Source organism: Trachurus japonicus, chromosome 11, assembly GCF_045865225.1.
Source record: "Trachurus japonicus isolate A0001 chromosome 11, Traja_1.0".
In the NCBI taxonomy this organism is placed as follows: Eukaryota; Metazoa; Chordata; class Actinopteri; order Carangiformes; family Carangidae; genus Trachurus; species Trachurus japonicus.
The window spans coordinates 13,589,918-13,608,175 of record NC_140917.1 but is presented as its reverse complement, the minus strand read 5'-3'; the positions used below and the strand labels follow the sequence as shown (position 1 = coordinate 13,608,175).

Genomic DNA, 18,258 nt, shown 5'->3' with positions numbered 1-18,258 from the left:
TCTTTGGAAAAGGTTTATGTGTTGCTTAGCAGCAGTTAAGATGCAGAACTATTTCTACTGCTGCTGTGGTCAAATAGTAGTAGTAGGAAAGAACCAAATCATAATATGACTGGTAACCAAGATTGAACTATGACTAATGATATTGAGTAGGCTACAACATATTTCCTCTTGTGTGACACTGCTTTATTTAAGTTTACATGGAATTAATAGAATAGCCTATATTAATAGAAACACTACAACATCATCAAATGGAATTAATAGAAACACCACCATTTCCTCTTGAGGCATGCTTTATTCAAGTTTACATGGAATTAATAGAAACACTAACATAATTTCCTCTTGACACTGCTTTATTCAAGTTTACATTAATAGAATCATAGAAACTGTATAGTTTTCATTCATTCCATTGCAATAGATATAGCCTGTACTAATTGTCAGCTTGTAGTAGCGACTCAGTTTTGTTCTGTTTTTTCTACTATAGACTACTTTTATTGTGATTCTACTGAAGTATGTTCACATTATTAGGCTACATAGGAAAATGCACAGGTGGACAAAGTGCACAGCCAAATTATCCTCTGCTTTTTCTGCCAGCCAACAACAACGTTTCAAAAACTTTAATTTACTATTTATTAATTTTTAAGGATTATTTTCGCCTCATCTTTATAAGAGCTAAAAGGCCCTGCTGAGCTAGACATAATATTATTGTTGTCAAAACCTAAAATATTTGTCTTTTAAGTGTCATTTTATCTTTAATCTGCAGATCATTATAAAGATGGCATACCGGTACATTTTAATGTAGATAAATATTTTATATGTGTAGCTATATCTGAATAAGGGATAGCTCTGCCATTCCACTCACTAATCATAAAACACGTAATGTGAGGGAAGAAGTAGACAGGATTAGGAAATGGGCTAAATCTTCTCCCAACATAAATTCTTTAATCCGCACTTTGATGTAGCCTACACTACAGTGTGTGGATGAGAAAATGACACGCCAGAAGCTTCAAAGCACTGGGACCACACAGAGAAACTCGGGGTCGGGCTTTTGTTGAGGGAAATGCAGCTAACTAGCAGGTTAACTCATAGACATAATACATGTATATATGTCTATGGGTTAACTAACTTCACAGTATATGTTACCACGGCAACTAGAACCCACTAAACCCGCATTCTGGAGTACACCCGTGCAGCCTTCGTTCATATTACCGTAATACCATAACAACAGGTTCACCGGAAATTGTTGGGAAATTATTAGTTGAAGAGAAAATGTTAAATGACACTGTCCAACACGAGTTAATCGTTATGCCTCACTCATAAATTTTCAAACGCAATTTAAATGTTTATGAATCAACGTTACGTGGATTTTGTTGGTACAGAGCAGATTGCGTGGCGCTGCCTTTGCGGACATTACGGTTTGTGTTGCCGGGGAGTGACTCGCAACCATAGAGACACAATGGATTTGCAGTGACAGTCTAAATAGCAGGCGTTTGTTATTGTACCATCCCACTGCAGCGTTACTAAACTGTGCCAATGTTTAATTGCTGCTGTTGCCTTCGGGCTTTTTACGCCAGCTGTGCCGCTTGGTGAGGAAGATCAGCCCCGCAGCCCCTTTAGCCAGCTAGCTAGCCAGCGAAGCACCTGCTGCAGCTCTGCTACTGGGGTTGGCTGCTAGATACACTAGCCCATAGCTGTGCAGCTAACCAGACTGAGAGCTACTATGGAGTTTCCTTTTGATATTAACCAGTTATTCTCTGAGAAGGTCTCCATCTTGGACCATACTCTGGTTGCAGGTCGTAAATCAGCAGGAAGGTAAGTCAGAAGGACCAGGTCTGATTCCCATTGTCTTTGTTATTACAGTAGATAGCATGTTACACACTGTACCCCTCTCAACATACAGTACCCTGTCTGGATCTCTCCTATTCTGAGAATGTAACAATAAACTGCTTTCAGAAATCCTCCATTCAATGCAATAAATGTGCAAAAGTTAAAATAAAAAAAAGCTATTCAAATGTTGTTTTGGTTTAAACCTTTGCTGTGTGTTTTCCCAGTTTTTTTTGACAATGATGCCTAATTGAGCCACTCCTTGTCTCCTGATATGTGACCACCATGTTCATCCTTGCAGGCCAGATCTTCAAGCCCACATAGCCACAGTTATTGATGAACTTGGGAGAGCCTCAGCAAAGGTGGGTTTTGTGAGTTTTGCTTATGATTATGTGCTTGTTTGCAAACTTAAAGCACATCTGTAAGAATAGTCCCAGAGTCAGTAAGCACAGAAATAGAAGGTGGTGTCGGTCAATACAATCAATACAAGGTTGTTCTCAGCAGTCGCTCTATGAGGAAAACATCTCTCTCCTGATGGGAGGGGTTTTTCTCCAGGAAGGCAGCGTCTGTCTCTCCATCCACAGGTCGTTACGGGTCAGTGATAACTTGCGAACAATGATGTCAGTCATAAGATGTGAGCCTCACAGTCACCACATCGCCAGTTGATGAAGTTCTGTGTTTGTGCATCACAATTGGTCCAGATGTGATGGTGCATGCTGCATAGGGGCCAGAATGGGGTTTGTTAAACCAGGGTGTACAGGGCCAGAGGAAAATAAACATGTAGCCCAAGTATAGACTGGATTTATTTTAGTATTTGGGTAGGCTCAATTTTGTCAATCACTCGTATATAATACCCAGCCCCTTTTGAAAGCACTGTTTCAACTCACAGACTCATCAACAGTGTGTGTGCTTGCTCTCCACAGGCCCAACAGCTCACAGCACCAATAACCAGTGCTTCCAAACTGCAGTCCCAGAGGCATCAGCTGTACCTGCTGAAGGATGGAGAGAGAAACGGGTACATATCACATCCCACCCACCCACACACACACACACACACACACACACACACACACACACACACACACACACACAAACACACACTCTTTCCATTACTGTACTTGTCTGGGGACTGACTGAGCTGTGTTGAGTCATGCTGTGGTCACAATGCATGTACTGTGGTGTTGAGACATACAGGACTCTGTGTTAAATCCTAATGGCAGCAGCTCACCGCAAATCACCCAAACGGAAAACTATGATACATGAAAAATCCAGAGAGGTCACAGAGTCTTAGTCAGTGCAGATCAGACCGTTGTATGAACTCACTGCCCCTCCTCTCTCCTGCATACAGAGGACACGGTGCGGTTGTGGGATTTCTCAAGGTCGGCTACAAGAAGTTATTTCTCCTTGTGAGTCACAATTTTTCTTTTTTTTTGTCTTTCCAGCTTATACTTCCTCTTGCCTCATTAATTTCATTTTTTTTAACCTCCTTCGTCATCAGTGCTTGTGTGTGCTTGTTGTATTTCTTCCACAGGACCGGCAGGGTGTGCACGTTGAGGCGGAGCCGCTGTGTGTTTTGGATTTCTACATCGCAGAGAACTTGCAGCGACACGGTTACGGGTTGGAGCTGTTTGATTTTGTGTTGCAGGTGAAGCATTCCTCTCTCAGAGGCGGATTACTAGAGACTAGACCCAGTGTATTGGAGGAGGGTGTTATTACAGCCACCGTTCCAGGCTGCTCAGTTAAACAACACGAAGCGCCCTGAGGGCATGATTGCTCGCCAACACAAATGTTGTGACGAAACACTGACATAAAGAATTTTGCTGTTCCTCAGGAATGCACAGAGCTCACACCCGATGAAGTTTTTAAACAAGGTGGACGTGTGTCAAAGCTTTACAGCCTGACCTATACTGAAAGAGTTTGACTCTAACTATATAAATTGATCAGGTCAAATTGTTTGTTTGTTATTTCTTCATTAAAACCTGACTATATACAGGACAATTAATCTGGACTCAAATGTGGAATAAATGTAATCCACTTTTACAATGCAACACTATGTTCCTTACTATATTCGTCACACATTATTTAGATGAAAAGCTGGGTTGCTAAAATGCATTAAAATTCAAATATAGAATTACAGCAAAAAAATCTAATTAAAGTCAAATCAATTTAAAGTTTTCAGAAGAAAATATACATTAAAATCCACTTTAGGTCGATAAAAATATTTAATATGTATTATTCTTTTTTGTGGTTACTCCATTTGACATTTTCAGAGCATTCAGTCTTACTTTCGTTAAAAAAACGTTCAAATGTCATTTCACATTACAATATGTACATTTTAACAAATCTGATACGTGGTCTTAAAAACAATTTTTATTCTTTCCTTTAAAAAAAAATCTATTTGTCACTGACCCATTACCAGATTGTATTTGAGAAATGACATAATTTAATATCAAGGTCTGACACATCATGATTTGGACAGGTGCAGTTTTCAAAAGACAAGCAAGATGTGTATTGTGTCTCACAGCCTCTAACAAACATCTGGCCAGATGTGTCAGTGACGTAAAAATACAATACCATTTCTAATTTAACTGTTTTCATGTTTGTATGACATGCAAGTGATGTATACTTGGCACCCAGGCACTTTTCATTTCATTTCATTTTCATTGTTGATGCCAACAGTTGTTTTCCATGTGCTGTATAACAGTGGTTGCGTGTTTTCTTTTTTTTCTCTGCTGTAGCACAAGAATTTAGAGCCGGTGCTGATGGCGTACGACAGACCCTCGCCCAAATTCCTGTCTTTCCTGGCAAAGCACTACTGCCTGACACAAAGTGTGCCGCAGGTACAGTTGTTCCCATCACGCTATCAGCTGCTTGAACGGTTACTTCTCCTCTATCTGCTGCACTCTGTACTAAAACAAATCAAGTCCAACTTCCACTTCAGCAGATGAGATCTCTTCAATATATTAATATTTCCCTCCAGGGACACAGAGAAAATGACACATGCTTTCATCTGACAGTGTGAAAATCTTTTCTTTGCTGTGACTCTCAGTGTGATTGCTCCACTTATTACAGTTATATTTAGACTCTGCCACCTCCCGACTCTTTCCTTTTTACTCCCGACTGTGTTTCTACAACTTAGTTTGGAAGTAGATTTGTCACAGTTTGTCACTGTTTCTCTCCAGACAGTTTTTTGGTGAAACAAAGATAAGTAAAATCTTTGTTTCACCTCGCACAAACTCAAGGATGAACTGATCAACTGACTGTCAAAGGTCACTGTGACCTTATGAAACACATTCACATTAGTCCTATGACACAGTCTGATACAGTGACAAAGCGATAACAAGTTTTTCATGATTAGTGTGATCAAAAAACAATCATGTATTGAGTGAAAGTTGTCCCTTCCCTTTGTTTTTGCATTTGCTGTCACTCTAAGCTAAATGCTAGTCCCTCATCAGTCAATTCTCCATGATGAAAAGTGAACATTTTGTTAGAAAAAGGCTGACAAATCACATTGACATAAGGATTCAGACACTTTTATTTATCAGCACTTAGTTGAAGCAGTGGTACAGGCAGCCTTTAGCTGCTTCTTTACAAAGTGTCTCTGAGTGAGATGAGTCTTCATCTGGACACTCTGACATAAAGACCACAGATCCAGATCCTCTCTTCTGTGCTCAGAGTGACCAACAGGTTCTTGTTCTCCTCTCATCTCCAGCTCTACAGGCGTCCTTGGTTGTTTTTTAAAATCCTGCCTCTGCAGCTCTGCAGCCAGTTCCCTGCTCCTCATGGTGTCTGCTTTGATCAGACCTCAGACCTGCTGCAGACAGCTGTGTGTCCAGTCGGCTGAGTTAACCACAAGTGGACTCGAGTTGAGCTGTGAAAACATGAGAGAAATGGAGGAAGTGTCATAGCAAAGTGTCTGTATATAATCCATTTTTGGATTCCTTATTATGGAATATTGATGACGAGGGACTCTGTCGGTCTATAATTGGCCATGAACTGGAAGAGCAGGAACACCTACGCCGCAGTGTTGTTCCTGGAAACCTCGTCTTATTCAGAGATGAGCCAGGATGAACCCGTCTTTGTTCTGCCAGGTTGCTGCAGGCGGCTGATGCTATCACTGGCAGAGTTTTCCATGAGGCGGCAAAGTCTCAGCTTCAGTGAAAGTTTGTCACAGATGGAGGAATGTACAGGGCCGCCTACCTAATTGTTTATCCATTGTTGGGCCAGGTGTTCTGCACTGTAGCAGCCTCGACACACACACACACAGAGTTAAATTATTGTACTGGATGTGTGTTCTTGATTCAAAATGGACAGAGCATCATCTGAACTGTGTGTTGTGTGTCAGAAATTCAGCTTCAGGTCTCTCAGAACAGACATATGATGATAAACAATGATGGGAGCACAGTTAAAATACCAAAGTGTTCGATTGATTGATTTATTGGTTGATGAGCTTTAATATCCCCAAGGGGCAATTCGGTGTACAGCAGCAGTTGGCACAAGGTAGAACACATAAAATAATAATAAATAAATAGAAATACATCATACATAGCAATATGAGAAATACCAGAATACATCATAAAAAAAGTATTACCTACAAGTTACACCAAATTGTCAGCTACAGCTGATTCAAATGTTTGACAGCTAATGGGACGAATGATCTCAAGTATCTGTTTGACCTGGCCTTCCTAGAAAAAGACAGCCTCCTTCCTGAAGGTAACAGTCTAATTAATTAATTAATGATACTGCTTAGTCTGTTTTTATTAGCTAGGTTGCCAAACCAGCAGATCATAGAAAATGTGAGTACAGACTCAACAAAGGATGAATAAAACATTCTCATGAGAGAGCTCTCTACCTGGAAAGTCCTCAGCTTTCTCAAATAAAACAGTCTTGGCAGATTGGCCTGGTTCAGAAGTATTGATAAAAGTATGACTCACTGACTCACCCTCATGCTTTTGTCAACAGCGGTTTGTGTCATCTTGTTTTTGTTTTCATTCCATCCAGGTCAATAACTTTGTGGTGTTTGAGGGCTTCTTCCTGAACAGAGCAGGTAACGTTTTGATATTCTCATCCTGTCCTTCTGGCTTTTTGTTGTTGGTGTGTGGAAGGAATTAAGTTGTTGTTTTTTCTTCTCTGTGGTAACATGAGCTATGAGATGATGTGGGCAAGTGGGCGGCTTCGGTGATCCTCACAGTACTATCTGAACCTGTGCTTGGCTGGCGCTCTTACAATAGTGCTATTGCATCAACCCTAAATCTGGTTTATCTGCTTCTTACTTCTGTTTTGCAGTGCAGCTCCATATACTTGTGCATCTATGTTCCTAAGTTCAGTTACAGTACATGACACGTTTTTGCATGCGATACAGCTGGAAACAGTGATCTCTTGCTTTTGACATCACAGTGAATTCATCTTTTTGTTGTGGAAGGAAAAAAAACCCAAAACAAACACCTTCATGGTACAGAAACTGCAAATCTGTCCTTTTCCAAGAAGGGGCTCTCCGGCCCAAAAATACTGATCTGCTTTTATTCCAATTCCAAAATCTTTTGTTTCACCAAACTCTCTCAGGCTCACCCTCCTCTCCTCTGACGGATCAGAGGATGTACGGCTTTTTGTAAGGACTTTTCTCTCTTTTCTTTTCTCATATGTCCCCAGCATCTTGCACCCCCTTCCTTTGTCCCATAATTAGCTCTGTGCTATATCTATATCTATATATATGATGCTCCTGATCTCATTTATTCTGTTCCGCCAACTTCAGTTCCTATTTTCCCATCACATGTATTCATTCTGTACACCCTTTTAGGCTCAATATGTGTTCTGCATCATATGATATAATAAACCTGCTGTCCTAGCTGTAGCCACAGAGAGCCACGACCTGTGTAGACCACCTCAAACCCCCCACAGACCACTTTACTGACAGGAGAACACCCACCAGTGTCTCTTCTGAATGTCTGTCTGTTTTTGGTTTTTTTTAAATACAAGTCAAATTAAAGGTGCTTTTTGTGACAATCGCACAAAGCAGTAAACCACATCAGTAGAAACACTTTAAACAATACAGCCAGTGTTAAAAAGATCGGCAGCCTCTGTGTCAGGATGGATTTTAAAACAGGAAGAGGTCTCGCAGGGTCTGTCCTCAGCTTGATCACTTCAAAACACAGCCAGTCCGAGACCAGAGGTGCAGCATACACACCATCCTGTAAAACAGCGTCATTGAATTCCTTGAGCATTTTGGCATTTTTACATTAAAGGGCATTTCCAGTCGTAATCAATGTTTACCTCAGATATCGGGTCACCTGTGATCAGTTCATTTCATACCATCCATACTCCCAACTGCAGTGTGTGGACGTTTACAGTATATTCGTTTTTGTTCAAGAATCTATCCTGTTTTCAGTGTTCATTAATGGGCTCCGGACTAACGTTAAAATTATTCTGTGGTCGCAAGTAACGTATCATTTAAAATTTTAAATCTGCTTTATAATTAAATTAAAGCAAAATTCAGACAAAAAAGTTGGGAGTAAACATTGATTACGACTGGAAGTGCCCTTTAAGCTTCCAGAGAAGTATAATCCCACCAGCTTCTATAAAAACTCTCTACTATCAGTAATCATAGAGTTAGAGTAGAGTAGTTGCTGACAGAACTGACCGTGACCCCATGAGTTTGTGTAAGATTGAGGCTGCCAATCATTTTAACCACAGTTTCATTTATCTTTGTCAGAGGCGCCACAGCCAACGTGGTACAGACGACTTCCAACAGCATGTTACGGCCACAGATCCACTTTAAAACCTTAGTCTTATTACTGGACTTGGGAGATCTGCTGCTGCTCGAGTGAGAGTCTGTGAACAAGAACAACTCGGCGACAGACTGAAGTATATAGTTAATGTCACATCAAGAGCTGTTTGTCTTCATGACACATGGTCCAGTCCGTGTTGTGTTCACAGACCTGCTCTGAGCGGTTGGAAATCTGAAGACCAGTATATGAATAGCGTTTTGGAGTGGATCCTCCCATTAAGTTTTCACCCAACCTTCACAACTAGAAAATGTCCAGGCAGAGGAGCTGCTGTTGAAATATACCTGATGTGTACTGTAGGGCTGATTTGCACGAGGGAAGAGGTCACCCTGTCACGTCGTGTGTTTCCTGCTCTGCTCTGACTGTGCTCTCCTCCGCAGCGGGCCAGCTGAGAAAGGCTCCCCTAAAAAAGCCAGACGGCGAGATCAAACCCTACTCCTTAATGGAGAGAGAAGGTAAACAAGACATTTCACTTTGCCGTACAACACAGACATTAAACAAATCCTCTCACCAGAGGAACCAGTGTTTCCTCACGAACATAATCCAGGTCGTCTCTGTGCAGTCTCATAATTTCAGCCACCTGTGGAGTCTTAAAGTCTCTATTAAAGCTAAAGTGACGTGCAGTTAACATATTACTGCTCTTCAGCCGCGATACCTGGCAAAGCACCAGCCACAGAGTGTTGTATAAAGCTGAGACATATAGGGAACATATTCAGAGTCAAATAAATGAGTGTATATATAACTGTTGAGGTGACTCATGCTTAGCCTGCTGTTGAGCCTTGCATTAGAAAAGCATGCCTTACATACAGTAGGAGCTAACTGGTCATTTTTAAAACGAAATTATATTAGATATAGGCAGATCACTAATTATTTCAGAGAATTTGACCAAATGTGGATACAAATGCTTAAAACAACATGTTCACCACTTTAAAATACAAGACAGCCACCTTGTACTCACTTCTGAGGCTCTTAGTCAAAAATAAACATAGACAAAAAACAAAAAACCCTTTTATAATACCATCAGGGTAAATATTTAGCAAGCATGGAGGGTCAGACTGAACATCTCGTGGGGGTGCATCAGGATCTAGCGTTGTTTGAGTTTGACCCATATAAGGGATAAAGAGAGAGAAAATGAAAATAGGTCATCCTGCTGCTTCAGTTTGAACTTCCTGCTCCTCATCAGCCTCTTTAAGGTTTTCTAGTTTTATATCAGAGCATTACAAAACTGTAGGACCAGTCATTCATAAGAATATCATCGCCTCTGAATATATAAGACAAATCTAGACATAAATAACTGCTGTATTGCTTTACTGACATCATTAGCCATTAAAATGATAGTTCAACGTTTTGGCAAATTTGCCTATTGCCAAAATCTCTGTAGTCATAGCAGTAGGTTCATTACCTTTGATTATCAGTGCATGTTGTTTTGAGATCAGCGGGGCAGAGACGTGAGCTGCTCAGTGAACACAATGGAAGTGAACGGTACAGGTCCCCTGTCCCTCATCAAACTCATCAAATTCACAGTCCAACAACTCCAAAACACTCTCGTGGACTAGTTGTGACCTGCACATTCACCACGCTATGAAATAATAATGTAACATTACGAGACAGAGTTGTTTTTGAGGCAAATGCACAGCCGGAACTACATCCCAGAGAAGTAGTTCAGAGTATTTGCTTTGTGTGTAGTAATGTTACTTAATTTCACATGATTATTTCATAGTGTGGTGAATGTGCAGGTCACAACTTCTCCACAAGAGCGTTTTTGAGTTGTTGGATTGTGTATTTGATGAGTTTTGTGTTGTGTTCAATCTTCAATGATCTCAAAACGACATGCACCGATAATTAATAATAAAGGTAACGAACCTACTGCTATAACTATAGGGATTATGGCGATAGGCGAATTTGCCAAAATGATGAACTATCCCTTTAACATGTGACGTTCTGAGTGTGTGTTGTCCCTGTCCACTGCAGTGGTCCGTCAGGAGCAGAGGGCTCGCCCGTGGCCGTTTGCTCCGCCTCACTCCCCCCAGCGGTCGGTATCCTCCCAGTGCTCCCACTCCCTCAGCGTGGGCTCCTCCCCCAGCAGGGCGCCGCTCCGAACCGCCCCAACAACCCTCCTTGGGGACAGCAGGGACCAGAGCCCGCAGTCCCCTCACATGGAGCGCTGCAGGGCAAGACGCACAAGGTAGGACAGGCCTCACCTCCGCACCCTCTGACCTCCGGGGGGCGTTACGGTTTGATCTTAGGACTCAAGCAGAGATGTTGTACAGTGGGTCGTCTTTGTGGGTTTACACCAGTGTCATTGTCTCTGCACCGTTTCTACCGTCACTGAAGTGCTTTATGAAAACCCATGAATAATTAGTAGAAGTTTTTCTCATTCTCTTTGCATACAATATTCAGTATACATCAGAACAAATGTGTAACTCTTCAAGGATCTACTGAACCAAGTATAACAGATGTGGGTGTAAAACCACTCATAAAACCAAATACAATAGTCTGAATAGCGCTGAATAGTCTGGCGGTTTTGTTTCTGTTGAATCTTTTCCACATGCTACAACCCGGCTAAATAAAGAAAACTGTGAAATGTAATAAAAGGAGGCCGCTAGGTAAATAAAAGTTCTGTTTTTCAGACACAGGAAGCAGCAGCTCTGTTCCTGATGGTTTTACCAAACGATCCTTTCCTAAGTGTGGGATCAAATCAAATTCACATTTCAATTAAGACCTGACTCAGTCCCCAGTGGATACAGTTAGTACCTCACAACAAATCTTGGCCTCATGCCTTGGAGCTGCATCACATGACCGTACCGGTCTTTTAGCTAATTGGTGTCACATTAGATTTTTATGGATGAAAGATTTAAATCTGATATTTGTGGGGTGCTTTAGAGGAGATATCCAAAGATCCAGATAAATATCATATTTACAACTTGTCATTATTATCATTTATAGCCCATATCACTGTGTCAAAAAGGAAAGTTAGGTGATAACCATCTGGGAATGAAAACTGCTCAGATTTCTCAGTTATGAAACAGTTTCTTTGGAAGAAAGTTAATTCCAGCGAAAAGTAGAACAAGTTTCTCAGACTTTGATCTCACCAGGACGATTTATTGAGAAAACGCTTGTGCAGATACAGACTCCTCAACATTAATGGTCCAAGGTTGGATCAGATCCCGACGGTCCGACCCCCGAGAGCCCGCCTGCAAGTAAACACAGATTAAACCGTGTCTGGACGGGTCAGTGTGCGTTAGTTATTGAGTTTCTCAGCGGGACACCTGTTTGCCCGTCCTGGGGGATTAATTGACGCTGAAATGCAGCGTGTATTATTTCGAACATGCAGCTGTAAATGAGCTGTTGTGTTTGCGCAGCGGGGAGAGGATCAGTCTCAGTGCCAGGTCCACTCCACTTGGCAGACGAGCGCCACATTCCTCTCATCAGTCTCTTTATTGTGTGCAGCACAAAGACTCTTGCTCTGTCCTGTTATTTGTTCGGCTCCGTCCACAGCTTTCTAAACACTGTCTCTTTCTCTCTCTTTCCCTTCCCCCCTTCATTTTTTTTGTCCGCCCATTCCACCTCGCTGATCTCCTTCTGGCCCCGATGAATTCTCTGTCTCCTCTTTTTCACTGTTGTCATCAACTCGCTGATACAGTTCCCTCAATAGATCCCAACTGGGCTTCCATTGACCAGCCTGTGACTGGCACCATTGACTCTTTACCCTTTTTGAAGGAGTGGCTGCGGTGTCTTAGTTTGACAGAGCCTGTCTCTGTGACGCGGAGACGCAGATTCTGCCGTTGTTACGATGGTTATTTGGCTCGGTCGAGGCGAGGCTCCTTTAGGCCTTTTTAAAGAAACAAAAACGTGACAGCTCTGTCTTATCTGCTTTGCCTTTTTTTAGAAACTAATTAAACGATGTGCCACAAAACCTGCACATGTGAGCTTCTCCTTTTGTCTGTCACACAAATACATCGGTGTTGGTATAAGATAAGGTCGACTCGCACCTCCTGTTCCAAAGTCTTATTTCCATTCTGTGCCTTATTATTTGTCATGTTTTGGTTTTATTGAAACACCCCGTGTGTGTTTATTTTTCTATTTAGTTCTTCTTGGTTTGACACTGTTTTGTAATTATGTCTTTGTGTTTTTTTTCTTTCTTTGTTCCCTTTTTTCTCGCTGTTCTCCTTCCGTCTCACACCTCCATCCCCCTCCGTGCACCTGTCCTCTCTCTTGTTTTACCCTGCTCTGTACGTTTTCGGTTTTCTTCTCATCCTCCTTGCTGGCTGTTGCCATCTCTCTGGTAGTCAACAGGGTCTAGTTGCCAGATGCAGCCTGTACAGTCGGCACCTGGACAGCAAAGCCGTCGACCTGTTGGACACACGCCTGCCGGGTAATGTTCAGCCGTCTTCTCAGTCTCTTTGAAACACGACGCCTGATGACATGATGATGACACATTAATATAAGGAAACCAGAGTCCTGCAGACGGTGATCACTGCCCTCAGATCCCCAGACATTCAAAGGATGTTCTCAATAAAAGTATGTGCAGATTTTTGACACTGTGCAGGACTCCTGAATATCGACTTTATAGTTTACAACAAGTTTGGGTAACCCTTTAGTTTACAGGCCGTTAATTACGTGATAATGTCAAGAAATAGCCTGGAAAAATGGTCAATTTTATAGTAATGTCATATTTTTCATGAAGGCAAAAGATTACACATGCTCTTCATGCTTTGAATTTTTTGGGAAAGGCCAGAATTTTTCTCCACCAAGTCCTTGTAATTGACCCTTTGCGTAAGCCCCGCCCCCTTGGTTACTGTTGCTACGGCGGGCAAGCTTTCACTCCCAGCCATGCTCCTGGCAGTATTTGGTATCGATTTCAAAGGAAATATCAGCAAATTTCTGGATAAACTGTTCTGAGATAATAGAGAGAAGAAGTCACAAAGATCATTCATAGTTTTCAGTGACTTGACTCGCGCAGGAGGATAAAACATCTGTTCAACGACACGACTGGACAATGTACAGAGCAGCAGTAAGGGCCGGTAATTTTACCGTCTATCAACCCACGAAGACTTACGTCATCTCACTGGTCATGAAACGTTGTCAAACTGCAAGTTTTTGGGCGATTGTGAACCACATACAGCTTTCGCTGCTGTTTTGTTTTCTCCCACCGCTGTATCAGTCAGTGAAAGCAGCCCCTGCCTGGAGGATCCCTCGCCTAAAAGCCCAGGCAAAAGCCCTAAAAGTACAGCTGTCATTTCGGAGGTGAACATATGGTTATCCCCACATTTACACTTGCTCAAGTCGAAAAAAAAGTCCGCTCGTATCTGAACATCTCTATATTGCTGCTGCCGCCGCCGCCACCGCCATAGTAGCAGCAGCAACAACAACATCCTTCTCTACAAACAAATGTTTTTCGTTTTTAGTCTCAAAATGTGTCCACAAAAGCAAACGTATGACTCACTGCGGAAAGCTTGCCAGGCCTATAGTTACGGTTGCTAACGTAGGATTGGACAATAGCCGTTTGTGGGAGGAGTTGGCGAAGGGTCAATTGACTTTCTGGGTTATTTCTACGCAATCAATTGTTATTTCTTGACATTACTATGAAAATGACCGTTATTTCTTGGCTATTTCTTGACATTATCACATAATTAATGGCCTGTAAATTAAAGGGTTACCAAAAGTTTGCTATCATTATTGCTTTATGTATTAGAACATCAGCTAAACATTAGCTTTGTTGAAGCCTTCAGTTGCCTCGCACAGTCTTCCTGCCACCTGACGAAGACTGAGGTGTGGTAGAAAGCTCCAGAAATGCCAGTAAGTGAACTTGAGTTCATTTAACAAAGATGGTGGCTTTAACGAACTGACCAGCCAATGTCCAACCAGAAGTTTTCATGATCAGATTCTGGTTAATACTAACCTGTGTTTCAGCAGGAAGCTTTTACCATGATGAACAGTTTTTTTTTTGTGTACGGATTTGAAGGGGTAGTTCAACATTTTGGCAAATTGGACCATTGCCATAATCCCTCTAGTCTTAGCAGTAGGTTTGTTACCTTAAATTGTTGGTGCAAGCTATTTTTAGAACAGTGGAGCAGAGCCGCGAGCTGCTCAGAGCTACGCTACAGAGGCTCATGGGATTTCTTGGTTTCCCTCATCAAACTCATCAAATACACAATCCAACAACTCCAAATCCCTCTTGTGGACAAGTTGTGACCTGCACATTCACCACACTATGAGATAATAACAGAACGTTACGAGACAGAGTTGTTTTCTAGGTAAGGCAAGCAGTCTCTGCGCTTGCTTCGAAAACAACTCTGGTAACGAACCTACTCCTAAGAAGTCCCTAAAGGGATTATGGCCAATTTGCCAAAAATGTTGAACTATCCCTTTAAAGATGCTGATTGTTGCTCTTGGCGGCTTCACAGAGCCATTAACCCCTTCCTGGGTGACTTGCACATCACTAGAGTCAGGTGCAGTGCAGCCAGGCAGCTCTGCTCACCTTCCTCATGTTTTAGCACCTTGTGCCTCCTCAGGTTTGAGACCAGTGGGGGATCAGTCACACGCACTGGGATACACAGACACACACAGGTTGGCCAGTACTCACACACCACTAAGCAGGTATTTACACTACTGCACTGGAGATTGAACTGTTTGTTGTCAGGGAGGTTAACAAGCATGACAGAAGAACATGAGGAGGTTCAGTGACTCACCCTTCGTGCAGACATCTGTGGCCAAAACACAAAACCAAAGGTCAAAGGAGACGTCTGCTCAGAAAGAGAGGATGTCCTCTCTCTGTGGGACAGTTTGCAAAACAAAAAGAAAAGGAAAAATAAAAGAATAAATGCCCTGTATATATATTTTAAAAAAGAATATGTTAATTGCAAATTGCTCCATCCAATGACGGTCCCATACTTTTTGGATCCATATATTATATCATTTCATATTATGTGACATACTCAACATAATAAAATCAATAAATACAAACTAATATGATACTATTGATGCTATTGTGACAGTTTTCTATTCTCACAGTAGAATAAAGGTTTGACACCCGGGCTGAATGTGTCAGATCAGGATCAAGATTTTCAGAAAAATACTTTTTTCTTTTTCATTTCATGTTTGATCAGATTTTCAGTTTGAAAAAGTCTCGCTCTCCTCACAAAAGAATAAATAGATTAAAAAAAAGAAGAAGAAATGCCCTCTGGCTGCTTTTTAGTCACAGTATGTCTACACTTTGGGTGATTATATGCTATATTTGTATTGCAACTTTTAGCCAACATATTTGTATCGTCGTCCTTATCCTCCTCGTTCTGAGCCCGTGCCTTCTTTTTCACCAGCTTCCGGCCTTCCTCATCCAAGAAGGATGGCGTCTGCAGCCAGGCCTCCTTAAACAGCAGAGACACACAGCTGCATACAGATGCTGAGGAGGAGATCGGGACATCGAACGGTCCACCGGGGCCAGCAGGAGATACGCTGGTAAAGCAGAGACAGCTGTCGGGGAAGGAGAGCGACCGAGGCCGAGGAGGCTGGTCGTGGACTGTAGGGGAGAACTGCTACACCGCCCAGTGGGTGAAGCAGAAGCAGGAGTACAGGAGCACCCGGCCCTGGTGACCGGGAGCTGCTTCTGTACTTTGATTAAATGATACTGCAAAAAAAAAGAAAAGAAAAATTGCAGTTGTGCTGAGAGCTCGAACTTCTAAACTTCACTCAAGGGCCCAGTCTCTGCTACACACTCCCAGTCTTTGTGATTTCCTGTCTGGGGGTATTGTGAGTTCTACCTTGGCTGGTCTCCAGGATGAGTCAACTCATCATCCGAACTAGTCAACTAAACTGCTGCTAAGAGCCAAATATGGAGTGATTCCTCTAAAAGAGCCGTCGGACACCGGTCAACAGGCAGATCGAGAACGTTGTTGGTCTGAAGCTGCAGTGAAGCCGGAGGAGCAGTGACTTCAGCTGGTGGCCGACAACAAAAAACTGTGCAAACGCTTCTGAACTTATCCCAAACTGACACAGTCTGTGAGAAAAAACATAATAAATGCCTTTTGTAGTTTGCTTTAAACCAAGAGTGTTTGTCATTGTCTCGACAGCAGGAGAGCTCGTGTTCAGTTATTTTGGTAGATGAAGTGCTGGTTTAATGTCCTTTTGTTTAGGTTTGGCAGACCTGTTCAGACCTGGTATTAAGAAGAGGGCAGCTCTCAGCCGAACACACACCAGGTTCCATCAACGCTACTGAAATGTTCTTGTGCTCTCTCCATCCGCACCAACACAGCTGAAAACACATGCCTACTTGACGTTGACCCCTCACATACAGAAGCCGGTGCTGACAGGAAGCAGATTATCTGCTCTGCAGTTCCCTGTAGAAAAAACTACTGTGAATGACGAACAGCCAAAGACAGTTGTAGCGTTGAAAAGCAGAATTTAACAGAACGGACGTTGATAAAGACAATAAAGTCAGTCAAACTTGTAAATCATTATCCATCGGTGCTGCTGGGTGTCTACGTCATGTGTTCATAAAGGAAAACGAAAGCAGCCTGAGGCCTGATGACTCTGAGGTTGGTCTGGAGCCACAACCTCAATTATACAGAAATTTAAAGGGATAGTTCAACATTTTGGCAAATTGGCCCATTGCCATAACCCCTATAGTCATAGCAGTAGGTTTGTTACCTTTGATGTCATGCAAGCTATTTTTAGAACGGCGGAGCAGAGCCGCGAGCTGCTCAGAGCTACGCTACGGAGGCTCATGGGATTTCTTGGTTTCCCTCATAAAACTCATCAAATACACAATCCAACAACTCCAAAACGCTCTGGTGGACAAGTTGTGACCTGCACATTCACCACACACCAAAGCTGCTGATGCGCGTTCCTGTCGGGGGCAATTTTTTTGGGCAAGACAACTCCGTCTCGTAACATTCCGTTATTATCTCATAGCGTGGTGAATATGCAGGTCACAACTTGTCCACCAGAGCGTTTTGGAGTTGTTGGATTGTGTAATTGATGAGTTTTATGAGGGAAACCAAGAAATCCCATTAGCCTCCGTAGCGTAGCTCTGAGCAGCTCACGGCTCTGCTCCACTGTCCTAAAAATAGCTTGCACCGACAATCAAAGGTAATGAACCTATTGCTATGACTATAGGGATTATGGCAATGGGGCAATTTGCAAAAATGTTGAACTATCCCTTTAGATCTCAATAAAACGTAATGGATGAGATTATCTATAGACACCAGAACAGCTTTTGTACCAGGCTGTAAACATGGTGATTCCTGCCATAAATTTGGGAGTCTATAGAAACTGAGCAACACTCTTGTGGTCATTAGAGGAACTGCAGTCTGTGTTTGCTTCATGTTTCAGTCTCAGAGGTTCAGATGTTTGGCTCCAACATGGTTTTTCATAATGAAACCCAAAATACTATCTCAAATGGATCAATCTTTATGTCATGGCAGAGCTGTGAGCAGAGCAGTGATTCACTCACCCCCTCCTCACCCTGTCCTCTTTCTCACACATAAATGCCAGGTGTGAACTAACACCCTCAGTGTTGCTAAGTCCCCTGGAGGCCTTAGCTGGCCAAGTTTGTTCCTCTAATTCAACAATCTGCACTGGATCCAGTTTGTTTAGGTCCAAAGACACAAACGGACTCAAACTAAACTGAAACACTTCAAGGATGAGATCGTTTAGC

At 42.3% G+C, this 18,258-nt stretch overlaps 1 protein-coding gene across 6 annotated transcripts; it reads left to right on the top strand.

Moving 5' to 3' along the window:
• The first annotated feature begins 1,416 nt into the window (after positions 1 to 1,416).
• Positions 1,417 to 16,641, top strand: atat1 (alpha tubulin acetyltransferase 1). 6 transcript variants are annotated; one of them, XM_085791127.1, is made up of 13 exons: positions 1,549 to 1,809; positions 2,123 to 2,183; positions 2,745 to 2,836; positions 3,170 to 3,227; positions 3,353 to 3,466; positions 4,560 to 4,661; positions 6,823 to 6,868; positions 7,384 to 7,429; positions 8,984 to 9,058; positions 10,575 to 10,788; positions 12,893 to 12,978; positions 15,119 to 15,203; positions 15,923 to 16,640. In XM_085791127.1, the coding sequence occupies exons 1-13, from the start codon at positions 1,718 to 1,720 to the stop codon at positions 16,007 to 16,009; spliced, it is 1,158 nt and encodes a 385-aa protein (XP_085647253.1). In that variant the 5' UTR covers positions 1,549 to 1,717; the 3' UTR covers positions 16,010 to 16,640. The 6 variants fall into 6 exon arrangements, with proteins under 6 accessions (XP_085647249.1, XP_085647251.1, XP_085647255.1 ...); XM_085791128.1 differs by having other exon boundaries at positions 15,119 to 15,173; positions 15,923 to 16,241; XM_085791123.1 differs by lacking the exon at positions 7,384 to 7,429 and having other exon boundaries at positions 1,417 to 1,809; positions 15,923 to 16,641.
• The last annotated feature ends 1,617 nt before the right edge of the window (positions 16,642 to 18,258 follow it).